The sequence below is a fragment of the Saccostrea cucullata genome, unplaced genomic scaffold (genome assembly GCF_032062105.1).
Source record: "Saccostrea cucullata isolate Sc308-1 unplaced genomic scaffold, CSIRO_AGI_Scuc_v1 ctg319, whole genome shotgun sequence".
Lineage (NCBI taxonomy): Eukaryota > Metazoa > Mollusca > Bivalvia > Ostreida > Ostreidae > Saccostrea > Saccostrea cuccullata.
This window is the reverse complement of record NW_026920610.1, coordinates 267,310-286,572: the sequence shown is the minus strand read 5'-3', so window position 1 is coordinate 286,572 and position 19,263 is coordinate 267,310. Positions and strand designations below refer to the sequence as shown.

Sequence of the window (19,263 nt, the reverse complement as noted above, 5' to 3'; positions counted from 1 at the left end):
TTATTTATTAGCAGTAGCCTATTCACATTGAGGCCTAAACTAAACTGCTAAATCAATATTGATTTTCGTATAATGATTATATATAAATATGCACACAAAAATGTCACTATTTAGAGTCTGTCTATATAATATCAGTTATCTAATCTCAGGACTGATTGAAGACGTGGTTATATGTATAACTGAAATTATAATATTTGATTTTTTTTCTCATTTTTAAGTCGGAGGATGTTCTCTTTCTCGATTTGTGTTTTCCCTTGACATTCCGGAATTAAAAAGTCACACCAGAATATTTCAGTATTACAATCTCCAAGTGACCTTCACCAGCTTGGAGTGGTCAAGTCACCTCTGCAGAATTTACTCTCACCATGTTTTCGTTAACATTGAGACGTATTTCTGCAAAAACATTTATTGGATCGGTAAGATTTATGAATTAAGATTTTTTAAACGTAAACGTACACAATACACACTGCTTTCGTCATGTTTCCATGGTATATAAGGCATGACTGTTCACTGAGGTTATCGACAGTTGCAATTTGGGAAAGATTTGCTATTCTGCTATTCTTTTCATTTCCAATTCATGTAGGTCTTAGTTTTATTTTTGATGGGATTTATTAACTTAGTCTAATCAATTGCTTTAAGAGTAGTCACATGACAAATCAATGACATGTAATGTTTTATGATTGTTTTTATTGAAATATGTAGGATGTACACATATTTTAGACATTTTATGTCAGTAAATGGAAACTGCTGTATAGATTTGTTGATGTTGAATTATATTTTGGGCCTACCCAAGTTTTCCAGATTGCAAGTAAAATTAAAATGCCATTGTGAATTTTTAAAGCTATATATGAGGTATCTGAACTCAACATAAAAATAGAAATTCGAGATTAAGAGTAGATTTACATGATGCTTATTATTTACGTTCAAATTCAAATTTTCACTGATTTGGAAGTTGAATATTACCAAGTTTCTATAGTTAAATTGACTTTCAACTGTGTATGCTATTTGATTCCGAGCCTGAAATAAATTGGTTATTGTTTTAAATCTGTGATATCTTTGAAACGCTATTGATTAAAATTGTGTAATTTACAGGAAAGTGCAATCTTTACATAAAGAAACAAAACAAATAGATCGATCTTTTATTTTATTTAGTCTGAACTTATCAAAAATATGCCATATATGACTTTAAGGAGTGGGAGAAAGAGTTGGGATATAAGTCAGACTGAGCAGTGGTTTCTTTGGAAGTTTCAAGCTTCTAAACAATTTAACCTATTAGTATTACAGTTCTCAAGGAGAGTGAATGTTTAAAAGGATTTATATTTTATGGTTTTAAAATTTTGAGCTATACTTGTTATCAGTAATGTTTACGACATATTATCAACTAGGAAATGAATACACATGTAGATGTAGGATGTGATAAATTCATTAATCCTGAAGAAATTCATCATATTAAAAAAATGTACACATACATGTAATCTGAAAAAGATTTAAGATCAATCTATAAATGTTCGCATAATTTTTATCTGTAACTACTGAATTATTGCATAAAAATCTGAGAAAATCTTAAAGGGCAATACATACATGTATGAAGAAATGGATTGATTTCTGGTGACTCTTGGTCTTGGATTCTAAGGATTTATTATGTGTATTAATAATGACATGTTGACAATTGTTATAATCATTTATTTCCATCCTACATCATTTTCTAATTTCTATTGATTTATTGATAAAATTGTGAACTCCTGTGTTATTACTCTAAGTTGATTGTTTTTTCCTTTGTAGAGTGTGTCTGCAGTCAATGGGTGTAAATACTCCTCAGTACCAGAAGCCACTCTAGATATCCAGGTTTGTCAGAAATCACTATATATAACTGTGTAAAGAAAGATAAATCTATGAAAAATACCAATATATATAATAAACTTCTTGAGAGTCAATGTTTTCATTCTAAATGACTGTATAGCATCTAGTGTAGATTCAATGTGAGAGACTTTTTGGGAGGAGGGGAGGGGTTTGTAGAAAGAGAATTTTTTTTTTTTAATTTTGAACTTGTGTTTGTGATGTTGTCTGATAAAATACTTTTCTTTACTTTTCTTTGTAAAGATTTCATTGTTTCACTTGAGGATTGTTGAGTGAAAGGAATTAAAAGAGCAAAGTTCTTGCCAGAGCATAATTTTGAAACAGAATCTTTAGGGGCTGTTCATGTAGCTTTTAATATGATGTGTTTCTTGTTCTGCTACCAAAAGTTATTTTCAACAAGATCATGTGATGCTTTGGAAAAAACTATGCAAATCTAGACCTTTAAAAGCTTATAAGACAAACCTTTTGAACAAACATTGCATTGTTACAAAAATTGTGGGACACTCTGACAGTGGGAAACTTCATAAACATGATAAATCAGTGGTAGAAAGTATTTTAATAGCAGTGACATTTCTAATATTTCATTTATTTGATAAAATTTGATTTTCTTGACTGTCACTATATGCCTTACATTTATATAAAGTACGCTAAAATTTCCACGTTTGTGACCGCGTACATAGCGTAAATTAATAGCACACGGAAAAAAGTACGTCTACAGTATTTCATTTATTTGATAAAATTTGAAGAAAGAAAATGTCCAATGTCATCCTAATATCAAATAATGTAAAAAAAAAAATCAACTGCATGTATATTTTATTAGTTAGTGAACTTTATATATTGATTGTGAATTACAGCCCTGTCTCCTACACAAATTAGAACATGGTCCCCCGACTCAAGCCACCGTGACCAGGGAGGAAGCTGTTAAGTTTTATAAGGACATGGTGACAATCCGCCGGATGGAAACAATGGCTGGAAGTCTGTACAAATCTAAGAACATCCGTGGATTTTGCCATCTGTATTCTGGACAAGTAAGTAGAAAGAAAAAGCAATGATTTTGTAAGTTTTTTTTTTTGGAAAATCAATTGAAATAAAAAAACTACTGTAAACAAACTATTATTCGCCTCATCTTTTATTCGCGATTCGTCAGTTTAAGATCAAACCGTGACGATTAATTTCCGCGACCGAGGAAACATTCTCTGCAAATCATTAGCAAAATGAATGGTTTGTGGCGATTAATATTCGCGAGTTAAAGGAGGCAGCAGAACGGATATTTCTCGCACGCGAATAAAAGTTGGTCTACAGTATTTTTAAAAATTTTAATACATTGATGTAAGTACATGTACTTATAATTATCATGATTATCTTAGGTATTATCAGTGTTAATGATGAAACATGATTTTTTTCTGTATAAATGATCTTTAAAAAATAAAAACTTTCCTGACAAATATTTGGATGCTGTAACTTGTTTTTAATTAAATATGTATGCATGCCAGGCCTAGTAGTGAAAAATGAAAGAATTTCTGGCTGATATAAACCTATATTTATGTTAGATTAATTGTTTGCTTGCTAATTTTTCGTTTTCTTTCTGAATTGAATATCAATCTGCATGAATATGCATATTTCCTTGCATATTTTTAATGCTTTATGCTTCAAGTTTATTGGTTAAGTCATTTTGTGAATAAATCCATTAAAAATTAAGTTAGAAAAGGGGACACAACACTGGAAAAATCCATAGTGATAGAATTAAAATATCAACATGAACTCTCTCTCTTTTTTTTCTATTTTTTTTTCCTTGGCAAATTACATTTCTAAGATAAAATGTGAAAATCACTGAAAAACGTTCATGTCCACAATGTAAACACAGGAAGCATGTTGTGTCGGCATGGAGGCAGCCATTACTCCTGAGGATGCCGTAATTACCGCATACCGCGCCCACGGCTGGACATACATTAGGGGCATCAGTGTCCTAGGGGTGCTGGCAGAACTGACAGGTAGTACAAGGGAGATCACTCTACCTCCCATTGATGGGTTGTGGTTCTTTTGTTGATGTGACTATAAGTGTGACTGTTTTAACACTTCACTCTCACATATTTAGCATCACTAGGTCTAGGAAATTAATTTTATCTCGCTCATTATTAATTGATATTTTGCATGAAGTATTTAGATTAACTTTACATGTCAACATGTATGTTTGTGGTATATATATGTTTAAAGTTTAAGTATATATACTCGATTTTTTAGCTCTACTGGTCAGAGACCAGAAGAGCTTATGCGATAGTAATGTGTCCGGCGTCCGTCCGTCCGTCCGTCCGTCCGTCTGTCTGTCTGTCTGTCTGTAAACAATCTTTCAAAATGCTACTCCTCCTACAGTTTTGGTCTGATTTCAATATAACTTGGCACACAAGTAGACTACACTAAGATACATAATTCTGTGTATCGGTTTTTGATTTCGATGAACGGTGTTGCCGTGGTTACTAAAAATAGAAATTTCTGTGAAATTCTTTCAAAATACTACTCCTTCTAAATTTTTGGTCTGATTTCAATATAACTTAGCACACAAGTAGACCACACTAAGATACATAATTCTGTGTATCGATTTTGGATTTTGATGAACGATGTTGCCGTTGTTGCTAAAAATAGAAATTTCTGTGAAATTCTTTCAAAATGCTACTTCTCCTACAGTTTTGGTCTGATTTCAATATAACTTGGCACACAAGTAGACTACACTAAGATACATAATTCTGTGTATCGGTTTTTGATTTCGATTAACGGTGTTGCCGTTGTTACTTAAAATAGAAATTTCTATGAAATTCTTTCAAAATGCTACTCCTCCTACAGTTTTGGTCTGATTTCAATATAACTTGGCACACAAGTAGACTACACTAAGATAAATAATTCTGTTTATCAGTTTTTGATTTTGATGAACGGTGTTGCCGTTGTTACTAAAAATAGAAAATTTTGTGGAATTCTTTCAAAATGCTACTCCTCCTACAGTTTTGGTCTGATTTCAGTATAACTTGGCACACAAGTAGACTATACTAAGATACATAATTCTGTGTATCGGTTTTTGATTTCGATGAACGGTGTTGCCATGGTAACTAAAAATAGAAATTTCTGTTAAAAAATCTCAAAATGCTACTCCTCCTGCAGTTTAAGTCTGATTATAATATAATGAAAGAGACTTAATCAAGGATCATTATTCTTTTTATTGCTGTGGTAAAGTTTCAATTCCCAACTGCTTAAGAACTTTTCCCTTCCATTGCTATAAGAACAAACCAGTAGAGCATCAGTCTCGACAGAGACTTCTGGTTTTGGTTTGGATTTTGGTGTGTGGTGTGAATGTATCCTTTGCTTTCATGAAAATCTTTTGGGCACATTGCTAACAAATTTTTGTGTTGTATTATCTATTTAACAAAACAGAAATTAATAAAAATTAAGAAAACCTGTAGGGACATTTTAATATCGTAGATGTTGTAAGACTGACATTTGCGAAAGATGTGGCATGATAAGTAATAAAGATTATGTTGTCAAAAAAGCCCAACTTTGCATAGATGTTTTTTATTTTTAAGATAAGCCTGCTGTATATTCTTAGCATCTGCATTTTTTGGACAACAAAACATTTTCAGCTACTGTCCCTGCTCCTGTGTAGCTTTACTATTTATTATCGTAATGCCTTGCCAGCGAGCAGCACTAACAGGTAACCATTATGTGGCTTCACTGCATCATGGATTAACAAAAGTTAACCTTATTTTATACAATGGGACTTGATTTTAGGAAGCGGTGTGTGTAGGTATGGAGTCTAGTATTACTAAAGACGATGCTGTGATCACGGCTTACAGAGCTCACGGCTGGACTTACATGAGGGGTGTACCAGTACATGGAATTCTGGGGGAATTAACAGGTAGACCAGCATGTTTCCTACAGCTGCCAAGGAAACTGCATGAATTTCAGATTCTCATCCTTTTTTTTTTTTTTTTGATAATTTGAGTTTAATTTTAAATTATGAAATTGTTGATTTCTTGTTTTATCTTCCACAATTAATAGTTATATAGGTTTAGGATTTTTACTTACCTGTGAAAAGAGAGATGTTTGTTAATAGTAAATTATAAACATTAATCTCTGTTCACTCTATCCATGTAAAGTCTGATATTATTTTCTCTTATGGAAGTTATTCAACTTTCTCTTTCAAACTTGCTACATATATAACCAGGGATACAGTTCTAGTCATTTGAAAAACAAAAGCTCAGTACTCAGAACAAAGATATTTTAATACAAATGTTGTGGACACAATATATAGAAGATCATTAGACCAACTGCTACATACCTAGGTGATTTACTAAAGAAATATGTCTAAGTATTGGAAGATCAAAAGGATAAAATTAAAGTAATAGTGTAATGTTCATCAGGTGTAGAAATTGGAATTCAAATTCTAAAATTTTTTCTTGAGGAAGCTGAGCAAGACACAAGCATACTCAACTGAGGGTCATAATGTCAAAGGTCATATAATGGGGGGTACATATATATCTTCTTAACAATGTAGATACATGCAGCTTTGCATCCTTGGTCTTTTGTTTGTTATAGAGAAAGATATTTTGACAAGAGGAGCTTTCTGTTTCAATTAATGGTCAAATCCTAAGGTCAATTAAAGCTCATACTTTCATAAATCAAAGGGTCTAAAGGTCAAAGGCAGCAGTTGATATATGTCACTGTGTGAAGTCAGTATAAAGTCTTATTTAAACAAATTGTCTTTTGAAATTAGATTTGTTGTGAAAAGATGCTCAACTTTGCTGGGGCCTTCTTTCATATTTCAGAGATTTTCTATTAATCTATTAACAAGTTCATTATTATAATACATTGTACTTTAGTATGCATATAAATAATATAACTAACAAATATATACTTCTATTTAATTGTATCAGTTGCCTTTCAGGTGTAAGTTATAAATGCATTAAACAGAAATTAAAATGTTTACATAATATTGTCATTATTTTGTACATGACTGCTATAATGATTTATTAAAAACATCTTTAAAAAATATTATTTAAAAACCATTGATTTGATGTGAATGCAAAATTTATATAATTACATGTATATTATTACATAATTAAATAAAATGGTGAAGATAAGTAAATTGTTAAAATATGTGCATTTTCACGGTAGCATTTGATTACATTGTGTACAATAAAAAGCATTCACTTTTTTTCTTAGGTCGTGCGTCTGGTTGTGCCAAGGGGAAAGGAGGTTCTATGCACATGTACACTAAGAACTTTTATGGAGGGAATGGCATAGTTGGAGCACAGGTAAAATGTTCTATATCATATATAATTACTACATTGACTAGGTTGGGTCATATTTATTTTCTAAGTTTTGCACAGGAATATCAGGGAATATTGTTTCAAAACAAATCTGTTATGTATCATAAATTGATCTATGAATCCAAATAAGAGGATATATTTTACCATTTATTTAGTAATTCTGTAAATCTTAAAGAAGTACACAGTTTTTTAAACATTGAATTTTATGTACCTGTCTTTTTTTCCGAATATAGAAAAACTCAAAAATGGGATTTGTTCTGATTCGTTAAGTCATAAGAGAGGAATTTGCATTTTGCACATGTAAATTAAAAAGGGAAAGTGCATATGGAAACATTTAAGATTATTCAAGGCATAGATTAAAAAAAAATTAATGCTGGTTTAAGTATTTTGTTTCGCTTATAAGTACATGTGTAGGTCACTTTTTTTAATAGATAAAGGTCTTAGTTGCTTCCATATTATTGGATTATTATGTGAGAAATACCTCTGACATAGGTACCTCTTGGAGCTGGAATTGCCTTTGCCTTGAAGTACGACAATAAGCCAAACATCTGTATCACCTTATACGGAGATGGAGCTGCTAATCAAGGCCAGCTGTTTGAGGCCTTTAACATGGCTAAGCTGTGGAACTTGCCCTGTGTGTTTGTCTGTGAGAACAATGGCTATGGTATGGGGACAAGTGTAGAGAGGGCATCAGCCAGCACAGATTACTATACCAGGGGGGACTATGTTCCAGGAATGAGAGTAAGTGTAAAATGTTCATATAAGTTTGAATCCTGGGGGAGGGGAGAAAGGTACAGTTAGGTTCAATTTCTTTGACTCTACTTTTTTAAATGTTTTTAATAATAGATGAAAAATCGTATTATATTAAGTAATTAACATGTTATTATATCTTCACCTGTTAAATGAATTGTTTTTTCACTAAGCATGTTTAGTCAGTATAAAGTGTCAAATTTTTATTTGTTAATTGATTCAGTTCAGCACAGGAACAGGTATTTCTCACGTATTGAAGTAATACACTGTGCAATTGAATGTGCCCTTTATAACATTTTATATACATCTATAATATGAATAGAAACAGATGCAGGAATATCAACTGAAGTTCAAGGTCCTATTTTTAGCTCACCTGAGCCGAAGGCTCAAGTGAGCTTTTCTGATCACATTTTGTCCGTCGCCCGTCCGTCTGTCCGTCCGTCTGTCCGTCTGTAAACTTTTCACATTTTCAACTTCTTCTCAAGAACCACTGGGCCAATTTTGACCAAACTTGGTACAAAGCATCCTTGGGTAAAGGGGAATTTAAATTGTTAAAATGAAGGGACATATCCCCTCGCAAGGGGAGATAATCAAGAAAAGACAAAAATAGGGTTGGGTCATTAAAAAATCTTCTCAAGAACCACTGGGCAGAACCACTGGGCCAGAAAAGCTGAAACTTATGTTGAAGCATCCTGGGGTAGTGTAGATTCTAAATTGTTCAAATCATGACCCCCGGGGGAAGGGCGGGGCCACAATGGGGAATCAAAGTTTTATATAGAAGTATATAGGAAAAATCTTTGAAAATCTTCTCAAGAACCACTGGGCCAGAAAAGCTGAAACTTATGTGGAAGCATCCTGGTATAGTGTAGATTCTAAATTGTTCACATCATGACCCCCGGGGGAAGGGCGGGGCCACAATGGGGAATCAAAGTTTTATATAGAAATATATAGGAAAAATCTTTGAAAATCTTGTTCTCAAGAACCACTGGGCCAGAAAAGCTGAAACTTATGTGGAAGCATCCTGGTGTAATGTAGATTCTAAATTGTTCAAATAATGCCCCCCAGGGGAAGGGCGGGGCCACAATGGGGAATCAAAGTTTTATATAGAAATACATGTATATAGGAAAAATCTTTGAAAATCTTCTTCTCAAGAACCACTGGGCCAGAAAAGCTGAAACTTATGTGGAATCATCCTGGTATAATGTAGATTCTAAATTGTTCAAATAATGACCCATGGGGGAAGGGCGGGGCCACAATGGGGAATCAAAGTTTTATATAGAAATATATAGGAAAAATCTTTGAAAATCTGTTTTGGGCCAGAAAAGCCGAAACTTATGTGGAAGCATCCTGGTATAGTGTAGATTCTAAATTGTTCACATCATGACCCCCGGGGGAAGGGCAGGGCCACAATGGGGTATCAAAGTTTTACATACAAATATATAGGAAAAATCTTTGAAAATCTTGTTCTCAAGAACCACTGGGCCAGAAAAGCTGAAACTTATGTGGAATCATCCTGGTATAATGTAGATTTTAAATTGTTCAAATAATGACCCATGGGGGAAGAGCGGGGCCACAATGGGGAATCAAAGTTTTATATAGAAATATATAGGAAAAATCTTTGAAAATCTTCTCAAGAACCACTGGGCCAGAAAAAGTGAAGCTTATGTGGAAGCATTCTGGGGTAGTGTAAATTCTAAATTGTAGGAATCATGACCCCCGGGGAAGGGCGGGGCCATTATAGGGAATCAAAGTTTTACATAGAAATATATAGGAAAAATCTTTGAAAATCTTCTTCTCAGGAACCACTGGGCCAAAAAAGCTGAAACATATGTGCCCATGGAAGGATCATGGGGTAGTGTAGATTTCAAAATGTCTAAATTATGATCAGTGGGGTAGGGTGGGGATGCATTATGTATAACAAGGGTGAAATCTGGTAAAGAACAGAATGGTCAAAGCTTCTCAGGTGAGCGATGTGGCCCATTGGCCTCTTGTTTTGCTCGTGTTTGTGGTTTTAATTTAATTAAGTATGTGTGCTGTATTTATAGGTAGATGGTATGGATGTTCTAGCAGTGAGGGAAGCAACAAAGTTTGCGAGGGACTATGCACTTCATAATGGACCTATTCTTATAGAGGCAGCAACCTACCGTTACCATGGGCACAGTATGAGTGACCCAGGAACTAGGTACATATGCACTTAAGTTCTGAAGAAGACAAGACTTTCAGTATGGTTTTCAAAAAAAAAAAAAAACTCATGTAAAAATAAATTAACTTGAAACATGTTAGAAAGTCTTAGTATGATTTCTGAAAGGTTTTAAAGTCTATTTAGTATTAGTTTTTTTTAAAGTCATATTATAAATTTTTTCCCTTGTAGTTATCGACCTCGTGAGGAGATTAAAGAAATTCGCGAAACTAGGGACCCTATAACTGTATTCAAACGTAAAATCACAGACAATAACCTTGTTACTCCAGAGGAATTAAAGGTAAGACTACTCTGTGTTGTTACATGTATCTCTCTTGATAAGGGAACCAGCTATATATACATATATGTGTGTACTTTGCTTGAAAAGTTAATGAAAGGGAGGAATTTTATGTAAGCTAGTTTTACAGTTTTCATTCAAGTTAATTTCGGTATTGGTAAAGTATTTCCTTACAAACTTGTTCTGATGTATTTCATTTAGATAAGTTTCTTGATATCAGTTTCTTATTTGTTTCTTAAATACCTGTTACCAAGTTTCATAATTAGTAAATGTAAAAGTATTAGAATATTTAGCCTCCATGTAACCAGTTTTATTTTGTTTCTTTGTAGAAAATTGATCAGGAAATAAAGAAAGAAATTGACAAGGCAGCAGAACAGGCCAAGAATGACCCAGAAATTCCCTTAGAAGAGCTCTACAATAATGTTTACATTAACCCCGAACCTGATTTTGTGGTCCGAGGATGTGATCCCAGTATAAGGGTCGTGTCAAGATGAGTGAACTCTACCTAAAAATAGATGTGTCAAATGTCCAGATAAGTGTGGGTATCATTGATATAGAAGAAGGAGTTTTTATCATATCATAGTGCCGATAAAATGGATGTGATATTTATTAAGGGGACTGAAAATACTCACCTTTGAAGGTTCTTGTGTTGGTAAGAATTTCCATGAAGTATTATGGATGTGTTTGTTGATGTTATGGAAAATAATTCGCTTTATAAATATCTGGTGACTTACCTAGGAAAAAGGAGAATTTTTAAACTACCAGTTGTTAATGTTTTTTGTAGTTAATGGTATTCAAAAGTAAATCGAAATCTCAAGAGTTAGTGTCCAGTTTTATTTTGTTACATGTACATTCATTAAATTGTTATTAACTAGCTGTGATTTTTATGCTTTATACATTTTATTTCATTCCTTTATTTAGTCAACTTCCTAAATTTAAATAAATATACAAAATCCTCTTCTTCTTTTAGTTGGCACATCTTAAGGTCTCTGTAGAATAATTAAGTGAATTTATATGAAGTCTGACAGGTCTTTCTGAATTTTTACTGAATTTGTAACCATATAACATTGTTTGAAGTTAAGGAGAGCTAATATCAGGCATCCTTCCACCAAGGCTAAATGTCTTGGAGATGAAAGTGTCACTGTTACCATGAATGAGGTATTAAGGGATACAAAGTTTATTGATTTACTGATTGGACATATTTTTGAGTTGAGGACTAATGATAGCTTTAGAGCGTATTTTTGCACAGATGAAATTTGAAGATGATGAACAGAAACCAAATTTAATAATAATATTTCACTACTGAACATAACAATTATGAAAACGAGCAAAAACAGAAGTAAATAAATGATAAAATTTAATATGATAATAATGTGTTGACCTGCAACTTAAATGCTTAATATTTCATGGATTCAAGTGCTGTGTCAAAATCACTTATTTCACAATAGAGATTTCTGGGATTTCTGGGATGCTTCCAATTATATGTATAAACTTCGGGTCCACATGTGTCTTGAATGCCTTAACCATATGTTCAGTATTTATCCACTTTCCTCCAATTGTCTTTGTGGGAACATTAGCTCTTGGCCAATTAACAATTTAATGAAGCAATTAAATCCTCCATTTTAAACGAAAGGATTATACCGTAAATCTGGAAATTTTTACGTCGATTTTATTTTGCGAATTCGGGTCAAAATGCTGTTGATGATTTTTTACGTTTCAAAATTTTGCTCACTCAAAATGATCACCGATTTCTTTACATTTTCTTATTGGTGATTTATATTTAAGAAAAATATTTTTGCGAATGCAATGCACTCGCAAATTTGCTAAAGATTTATCTACAGCAAAAATTTCCAGATTTACGGTATAAACTACAGGATTTACTATATAATTCATTTTGTTCAAAAAGAAATGAACCTAAAAACAAATCGCATGCATTATTAATTTGGCAAATGAAAACGTTTCCTTTACTGCATCTCAAAATTACAATATACCACAGAATATTGAATTTAACATTTTAATTAAAAACGAAAGGAAATTTATGAACAACTCAAATTAATAACTGTGATAAATTTCTCAAATATATTTTTCAAAAACTAACATTCTTAAGCATTATTCTAAGAAGAAAGGACAAGGTATGGTAATCGCTGAATCTGGCCTCTTAGCAAGCTAGAGCACAAAAAAATCCCGCTCTTCATAATAATGTACAGTGGGATATATTTTTTGTGGAACGATTATTTTAGGAGTTTCACGATTTTTCCCATGGTACACATGGTGAATAAGTGTAATAAATATTATTTGTAAAAAAAACAAAAAAAAAAAACAAAAACAAACAAGAGGTCCATGGGCCACATCGTTCACCTGAGTAGCTTTGACCGTGTTGTTCTTTACCAAACGGCAATGTCCCCCCTTGTAATACATATTGTGACCCAACCCTACCACATGGGTCATAATTTGGAGAATTTAAAATCTACACTACACACGGATGCTACCACATAAATTTCAGTTTTTCTGGCCCAGTTGTTTCTGTGGAGAAAATTTTTAAAGTATTTTCCTATATATTTCAATTTAAAACTTGTGTTTTTCCCTACTGTGGCCTCGTCTTTTTTTCCCTATATATTTCTATGTAAAACTTTGATTCCTTACTTTAGCCCCGCCCTGCCCCCGGGGGTCATGATTTGAACAATTTAGAATCTACACTACCCCAGGATGCTTCCACGTAAGTTTCAGCTTTTCTGGTCCAGTGGTTCTAGAGAAGAAGATTTTTAAAGTTTGTTCCTACAGTGTATATATTTCTATGTAAAACTTTGATTCCCTTTTGTGGCCCCGCCCTACCCCCGGGGGTCATGATTTGAACAAGTTAGAATCTACACTACCCCAGGATGCTTCCACATAAGTTTCAGCTTTTCTGGCCCAGCAGTTCTTGAGAAGAAGATTTTTAAAGTTTTTTCCTATATATTTCTAATATGAAAATTTGATTCCCTATTGTGGCCCCTCCCTACCCCACCCTATTTTTGTCTTTTCTTGATTATCTCCCCTTGTGAAGGGACTTGGCCCTTGAATTGAAAAATTTAAACTCACCTTCACCCAAAGATGCTTTGTACGAAGTTGGGTAAAATTGGCCCAGTGGTTCTTGAGAAGAAGTCGAAAATGTGAAAAGTTTACAGACGGACGGACGACGGACAAAATGTGATCAGAAAAGCTCACTTGATCCTTCGGCTTAGGTGAGCTAAAAAAAAGTCCAAGCCCCGGGGTTGAATATCGGGAGGGGAAGGGGTCCTATCCACAAGTACCTGTAGGACAATTAAGGTCCTTTGGACCAAAAATTTTCCCTACATTAACCCAACCAAAAAAATCCTCATTTTGAATCTATATATACTTATTCTCCATATGAATTAGAAGATATATATATATATATTTCTCAGTTGATTCTCAGTAGCTTATATATCTCAGTTGATTCGATACGCAAGAGCATGCTCTACGTATGAACAATTTCTACAACGAGGTAAATTATTGACAATTAAACAAGTTGATGAAACACGAATTTCAGCTGCCTCGTTTAAAGTCATCATTTCGTAAGTTTTATGGTCGATACAATGACATTGTCAGCAAATCCAATTTATCATTGAGTCAAATGCTGACTGCCGTTTTCTATGCTAATTGTAAGTCCATTATTTATACACTAAATTGACGACGGATTTTTCCCAATCTTTCCCGATCATGACAAGGACCACACAGCGGGTGTAACTGGTCGGCAGGGGATGCTCACTCCTCCATGGCACCTGATCCCACCTCCGATGATTTGGAGGTCCGTGTTAGCTTTGCTCCAATTTTGCATTGTTCAATGGACATTTGATCTTGAATACTGTTCGTCATCTCCATATGTTTCATGAATTAACTATTCTAAGATTTTTTTACGGACTTTTCTCTCTAAATTTCCAATTGAAACATTCGTCCCTATTGTGGCCAGATCCTCCCCTACAGACCTACGGAATCTGTTTAGGTTGATTGATTGTAATTGTTTATCGTCTTTCTCGAGAATTTTTCACTCATATGGAGACGCCACCACTTCACGGCGGGGAATCTACGTCATCGTACGGGATTAGGACACACAAAAATGGAGGACAAATGCTCCGCTTCAATGTAAGAAATTGATATTTTTGCATTTATAAAGAATGGATATTAAATCAGTATCCTGCCTAAAGTATGCCGAAGAACTTCAACTACAATATATATTGTACGTTTGTTCGTGATAGAATCTTATTGCTCCAAACACTTCGACACAGTTTGAAAACAAGTGAGAAAAACCCGGGATGTGGGGCACACATTTTTAAAATTCGACCTATTATTCGCATGTCCAGATGTACTAGACATTTTATTCTTCCGCGTTTACACTAGAACTAATATTTTTAAAAAATCCAGATTTGTTTAATAGTTTATTATGCTTTAATTATCCAAGAAAAAAGTATAAATCATTTTGTTTTCAGAAATGATGTAGGGCACACCAACACTAAAACGGATATGGGACACACATTAAGTTACTTTCAAATTGAAACATCGAGCATTCATATCTTAATGTTTCCACTTAAATGACTGCTGTTTGGTAGTATATATGAACAATGACCTGTACAACACATCTTTGTAATACTCATCCAAATATTTGATTTTCCCTTGGTTTGCTTGTATCCATACAAAAATTCAAATATTATAAGTTGAAATGGCCTGCATGACCCTCAACAAAAGCTGCCAAAATGAATTTCAAATTTTGACTTTTATTAAATATCATATTGAAAGATACTAGTATATACATGTGCGGATCTAAATGGAGGGTTGAAGTCCGGAGTCTATGTATATTTTACGTACTCTACGATAATTCTGTGTTAAGTAACACGACCCAGACCCTATTGAACACGCATGAAAAAGCTTTTTTTTTAGGTTGATTGTTTAATTTCTTTGCTTGTAAAAACATTTTGGAGTCAGAACTTTTTTTTTAGTTTGTTTGGACCCCCCCCCCTCTCTCTCCTCGAAAAGTTTCTATATTCGTTCAGTGTTTGTATTTATTAGATCTTTGTCGGCAAGACTCTAGTATGTCAGCTGATAGGAAGCGGAGATTAAGGAACTTTTCTTATGCTCAACTATTTGCAACAGCTGACAAACTTGTGTCAAAATTCTAATAGTTTATTACCGACTCCATATTTGAGAAAAAAGACAAAGATGAATATTGTACTTCGAAGGTGGCTAAATCATCGTATTGATTGAATAAACCCAACAATTATTGTTTTATTATACATGTATGAATCAGTGATTAAATATTACGTACTCATAAAGCAGTTCATGCCATCTTATTTACATTTGCTAGAATATTAGCCAAAAGTAATGATAGGAGCAGGGTTTAATAAATCATACTATAGCAGTATAAATTGGGATTTTTTGTAAAAAGTACTTTATTAGCTATACCAAAAAAAATAATAATAATAATGTCAAGCTCTTTTATAGGATAAGTTTTTTTTTTTTTGGGGGGGGGGGGGGCATTATAAGAGAAAAATGACAGCTAAAAACCTTTGATTGGCAACAACGAAAAGACAATTTTTAACTTCAATTTTTGTTTTGGCCCTCCCCATCATTGGCAACCACTTTCACACATGTACATTCGATTACTAATTTTATGTTCACCTGAATGCAAGTTAGTAGCAAATAAAATAGCTTTCCGAAACTATTTGTTTCAATTTGGAATTTCCCGATCTATTTTTTAGACCATTGTAGTATGTGTAGGGGAAAAAATTCTTATATTCACCTGGAGGGTCAGCTGTTGCAAATATTTGAGCATAAGAAAAGTTCTTGATCTCTTTCCCATATCAATAGACATGCTAGTGCCGAAGATCTTATTATTTATACCAATATGCAGATTTAGGAACTTTTTCAAGATGGAAAGGGGGGGGGGGGGGTCCACACAAACTCCAAAGAATTTTCTGAATCCAAACTATTTTTTGTTTGGACACAAGCAAACCAAGGGAATCAAGTATGTGGATGAGTTTTACAGGTTATTGTAACATCTAACAGCAGTCATTTAAATGGAAACATTAAGATATGAAGGCTCGATGTTTCAATTTGAAAGTAACTTAATGTGTGTCCCATATCCGTTTTAGTGTTGGTGTGCCCTACATCATTTCTGAAAACAAAATGATTTATACTTTTTTCTTAGATAATTAAAGCATAATAAACTATTAAACAAATCTGGATTTTTTAAAATATTAGTTCTAGTGTAAACGCGGAAGAATAAAATGTCTAGTGCATCTGGACATGCAAATGATAGGTCGAATTTTAAAAATGTGTGCCCCACATCCCGGGTTTTTCTCACTTGTTTTCAAACTGTGTCGAAGTGTTTGGAGCAATAAGATTCTATCACGAACAAACGTACAATATATATTGTAGTTGACGTTCTTCGGCATACTTTAGGCAGGATACTGATTTAATATCCATTCTTTATAAATGCAAAAATATCAATTTCTTACATTGAAGCGGAGCATTTGTCCTCCATTTTTGTGTGTCCTAATCCCGTACGATGACGTAGATTCCCCGCCGTGCACTTGCAGGTGGGGAGCAGCAAATTTTGTCCTTTACACGGCACTTAGGGCCATTGAGCAGGGAGGGATCTTTTTCGTACCACCACCTACTGCAACACGGGACCTCGTTTTTTATGGTCTCATCCGAAGAACCGGTCTTTAACGTTCCACAGTAGGATTCGAACCCGCGACGTAAGGATCAACTCCTTACTTCGCGATTCTAGAGCAGACGCGCTAACCACTGCGCCACGCGGGCGACGGATCTGTTTAGATACTAGAATCTGTTCTATTGATGATGTATGGTTATCTCACGTTTGCACTACTGTTCTTTTGGTATACCAGCCGAGCTTCTTGGAAAAAAGAATATCCAGCGTTAGACAATAAATTTGTGTAGCAGAAAGCCAGAATGGCAGAAGGGAAACTACGCAGAATATTTAGTTCCTATTTGGACTGCGTAAAAAGTTCAGACTGAATATCATATCCATGCATCAACAAGCAGATAGAATAGTGTTTTCAAGGGATGTTTAAATAATTATGCTAAACTCGAAGAAAAATAATCAATACTTCAGTGCATTCAGGTACATTCGTACAAAGGTGTAAACATTGGGAAGATATTTTCTCGTGTGCTTAACTTTCAAATGAACAAACACTCAAAGATGGACAAATTTCATAAATCAATTTGTGATAAAAACATGGATACTTTTCGAAAGACGTGGTATGAAAGTGGAGGCATAACGTCTAGCGATGTTAAGGCAGTCATCCGTACGGTATCAGAACAAGGGTTTGTTGAAGGACTCCGCTTCATAGTAAGGGAACGAGGTACAGAATGTCTTCATCTTTCAAAAAATATGACGTGTTCCATGTGGCATGCAAAGCTGAACAAACTGAGGTTGTAAAGTTTTTGATAACGCTGGAGGAATTTGACAAAATTACATTACTTAATAGTGAATTTTGGGACAGTTTATCCAAGTGGTCTGAGGCAAATATAATCGAAGTTATAAGTGAATTAGTAGCATGTGGAAAAATTGACATAAATAAAACGATACCACCACGAGGCGTTTCTCTGCTTTTTCATGCAATTGAAAATAGAAGGAAGCTTTTAGCTGATTATCTTATTCGACATGGAGCCGATGTTACATTTGTTGGTAAATGTGATGTGCTAGGAACTATCAATTGTACTTGCCTCTCGGCATACCAAATTCCATCTCTTCTTCCGGATTTACTGAAAAGGGGAGGGAATGCAAATGATATATATGATAAGAGTGGACAGTCAGTTTTGATGTTGGCATTTAGAAATGATGCAGACCGGAAAACAATAGAAGACATTGTACGTGCTGGAGCAAATTTGAAATGGAAAGACAACTCTTTCCATGTTAACATCAATAGGTTTGAATCAGCCGATCGAGAAACGTGTTCTTTGTTTGTTTTCACCTATGTCCTTTAGCAGTCTTGTTTTCAACATTTTTAGTAAAATCCTACTAAGATATTTTACTAAACAGCTTACGGGTGTATCTCTATCCATAAGAAAAAGAAAACTGTTTACTTGAAGCGTTTTTAAGATGCCTGTTGTACATATTGCTTAAAATTCAAAGAATGCAACACCCTTGTTAAAATAATTATCTTTTTAAGAATGCGTATTTTTCTTCCAGGCAAAGCTTGAGTTTTTATTTTCTTTAAATTGCACTATTCAGTGGTGTTTAATAATTTCTTTCAAAATCTTCTTTAAATTGCACTCTTCAGTGGTGTTAATAACTTCAAAGTTATTTTACTGAACATAAAATGTTTCAAGAAAAATGCTTAGGGCTAGATCTTCATCTGACTTAGTCTTTTCCGTTTGACTACATTGAACAATAGACTCTTCTTCGAAAGAGACCTTAAAAATTGATAACTCGTGTAACAGCGAGCATTGGCATGGTTGAAGACCATTGTTGCTATATGGCCCTCAATGCCGAGTATGTGTAAACTGGAAGCCTGGTGTATGGTAACAACCCCCATAAGAATGAAAAGATATCGAAAGGAACGTGAAGCAATTAAAATATAAATCAATAGATTAATATAAGTAACAAAAGAAGTTTTTATATACATTGTAGTTTATTCTGTATATAATTATCTTGATAGATATTTTCAAATCAAGAATTACACAATACAATTCATTGTTATCCTGTTTCTCAAATGCATCTATAGCTTCTCCAATATTTTATAATAAAATTTCCTCTTCGACTTTCACATCATCATATCTATTTTTAGGTCACCTGAGTCGCTAAGGTGACCTATTGCTATCCGTTTTCGTCCGTCGTCGTGCGT

General features: G+C 33.9%; 2 protein-coding genes across 3 annotated transcripts; both read left to right on the top strand.

Annotated features, from left to right (window-relative positions):
• The first annotated feature begins 271 nt into the window (after positions 1–271).
• On the top strand, positions 272–11,356 carry LOC134253611 (pyruvate dehydrogenase E1 component subunit alpha, mitochondrial-like). 2 transcript variants are annotated; one of them, XM_062736179.1, is made up of 9 exons: positions 272–416; positions 1,783–1,845; positions 2,712–2,885; positions 3,722–3,848; positions 7,066–7,157; positions 7,665–7,913; positions 9,968–10,104; positions 10,294–10,402; positions 10,729–11,356. In XM_062736179.1, exons 1-9 carry the CDS (start codon positions 366–368, stop codon positions 10,891–10,893), a joined length of 1,167 nt encoding a protein of 388 aa, XP_062592163.1. In that variant the 5' UTR covers positions 272–365; the 3' UTR covers positions 10,894–11,356. The 2 variants fall into 2 exon arrangements, with proteins under 2 accessions (XP_062592163.1, XP_062592155.1); XM_062736171.1 differs by lacking the exon at positions 3,722–3,848 and adding an exon at positions 5,632–5,758 and having other exon boundaries at positions 273–416.
• Positions 11,357–17,785: 6,429 nt separating this feature from the next.
• LOC134253422 (uncharacterized) lies at positions 17,786–18,403 on the top strand. The gene has a single exon (XM_062735949.1). The coding sequence runs from the start codon at positions 17,786–17,788 to the stop codon at positions 18,401–18,403; it is 618 nt and encodes a 205-aa protein (XP_062591933.1).
• The last annotated feature ends 860 nt before the right edge of the window (positions 18,404–19,263 follow it).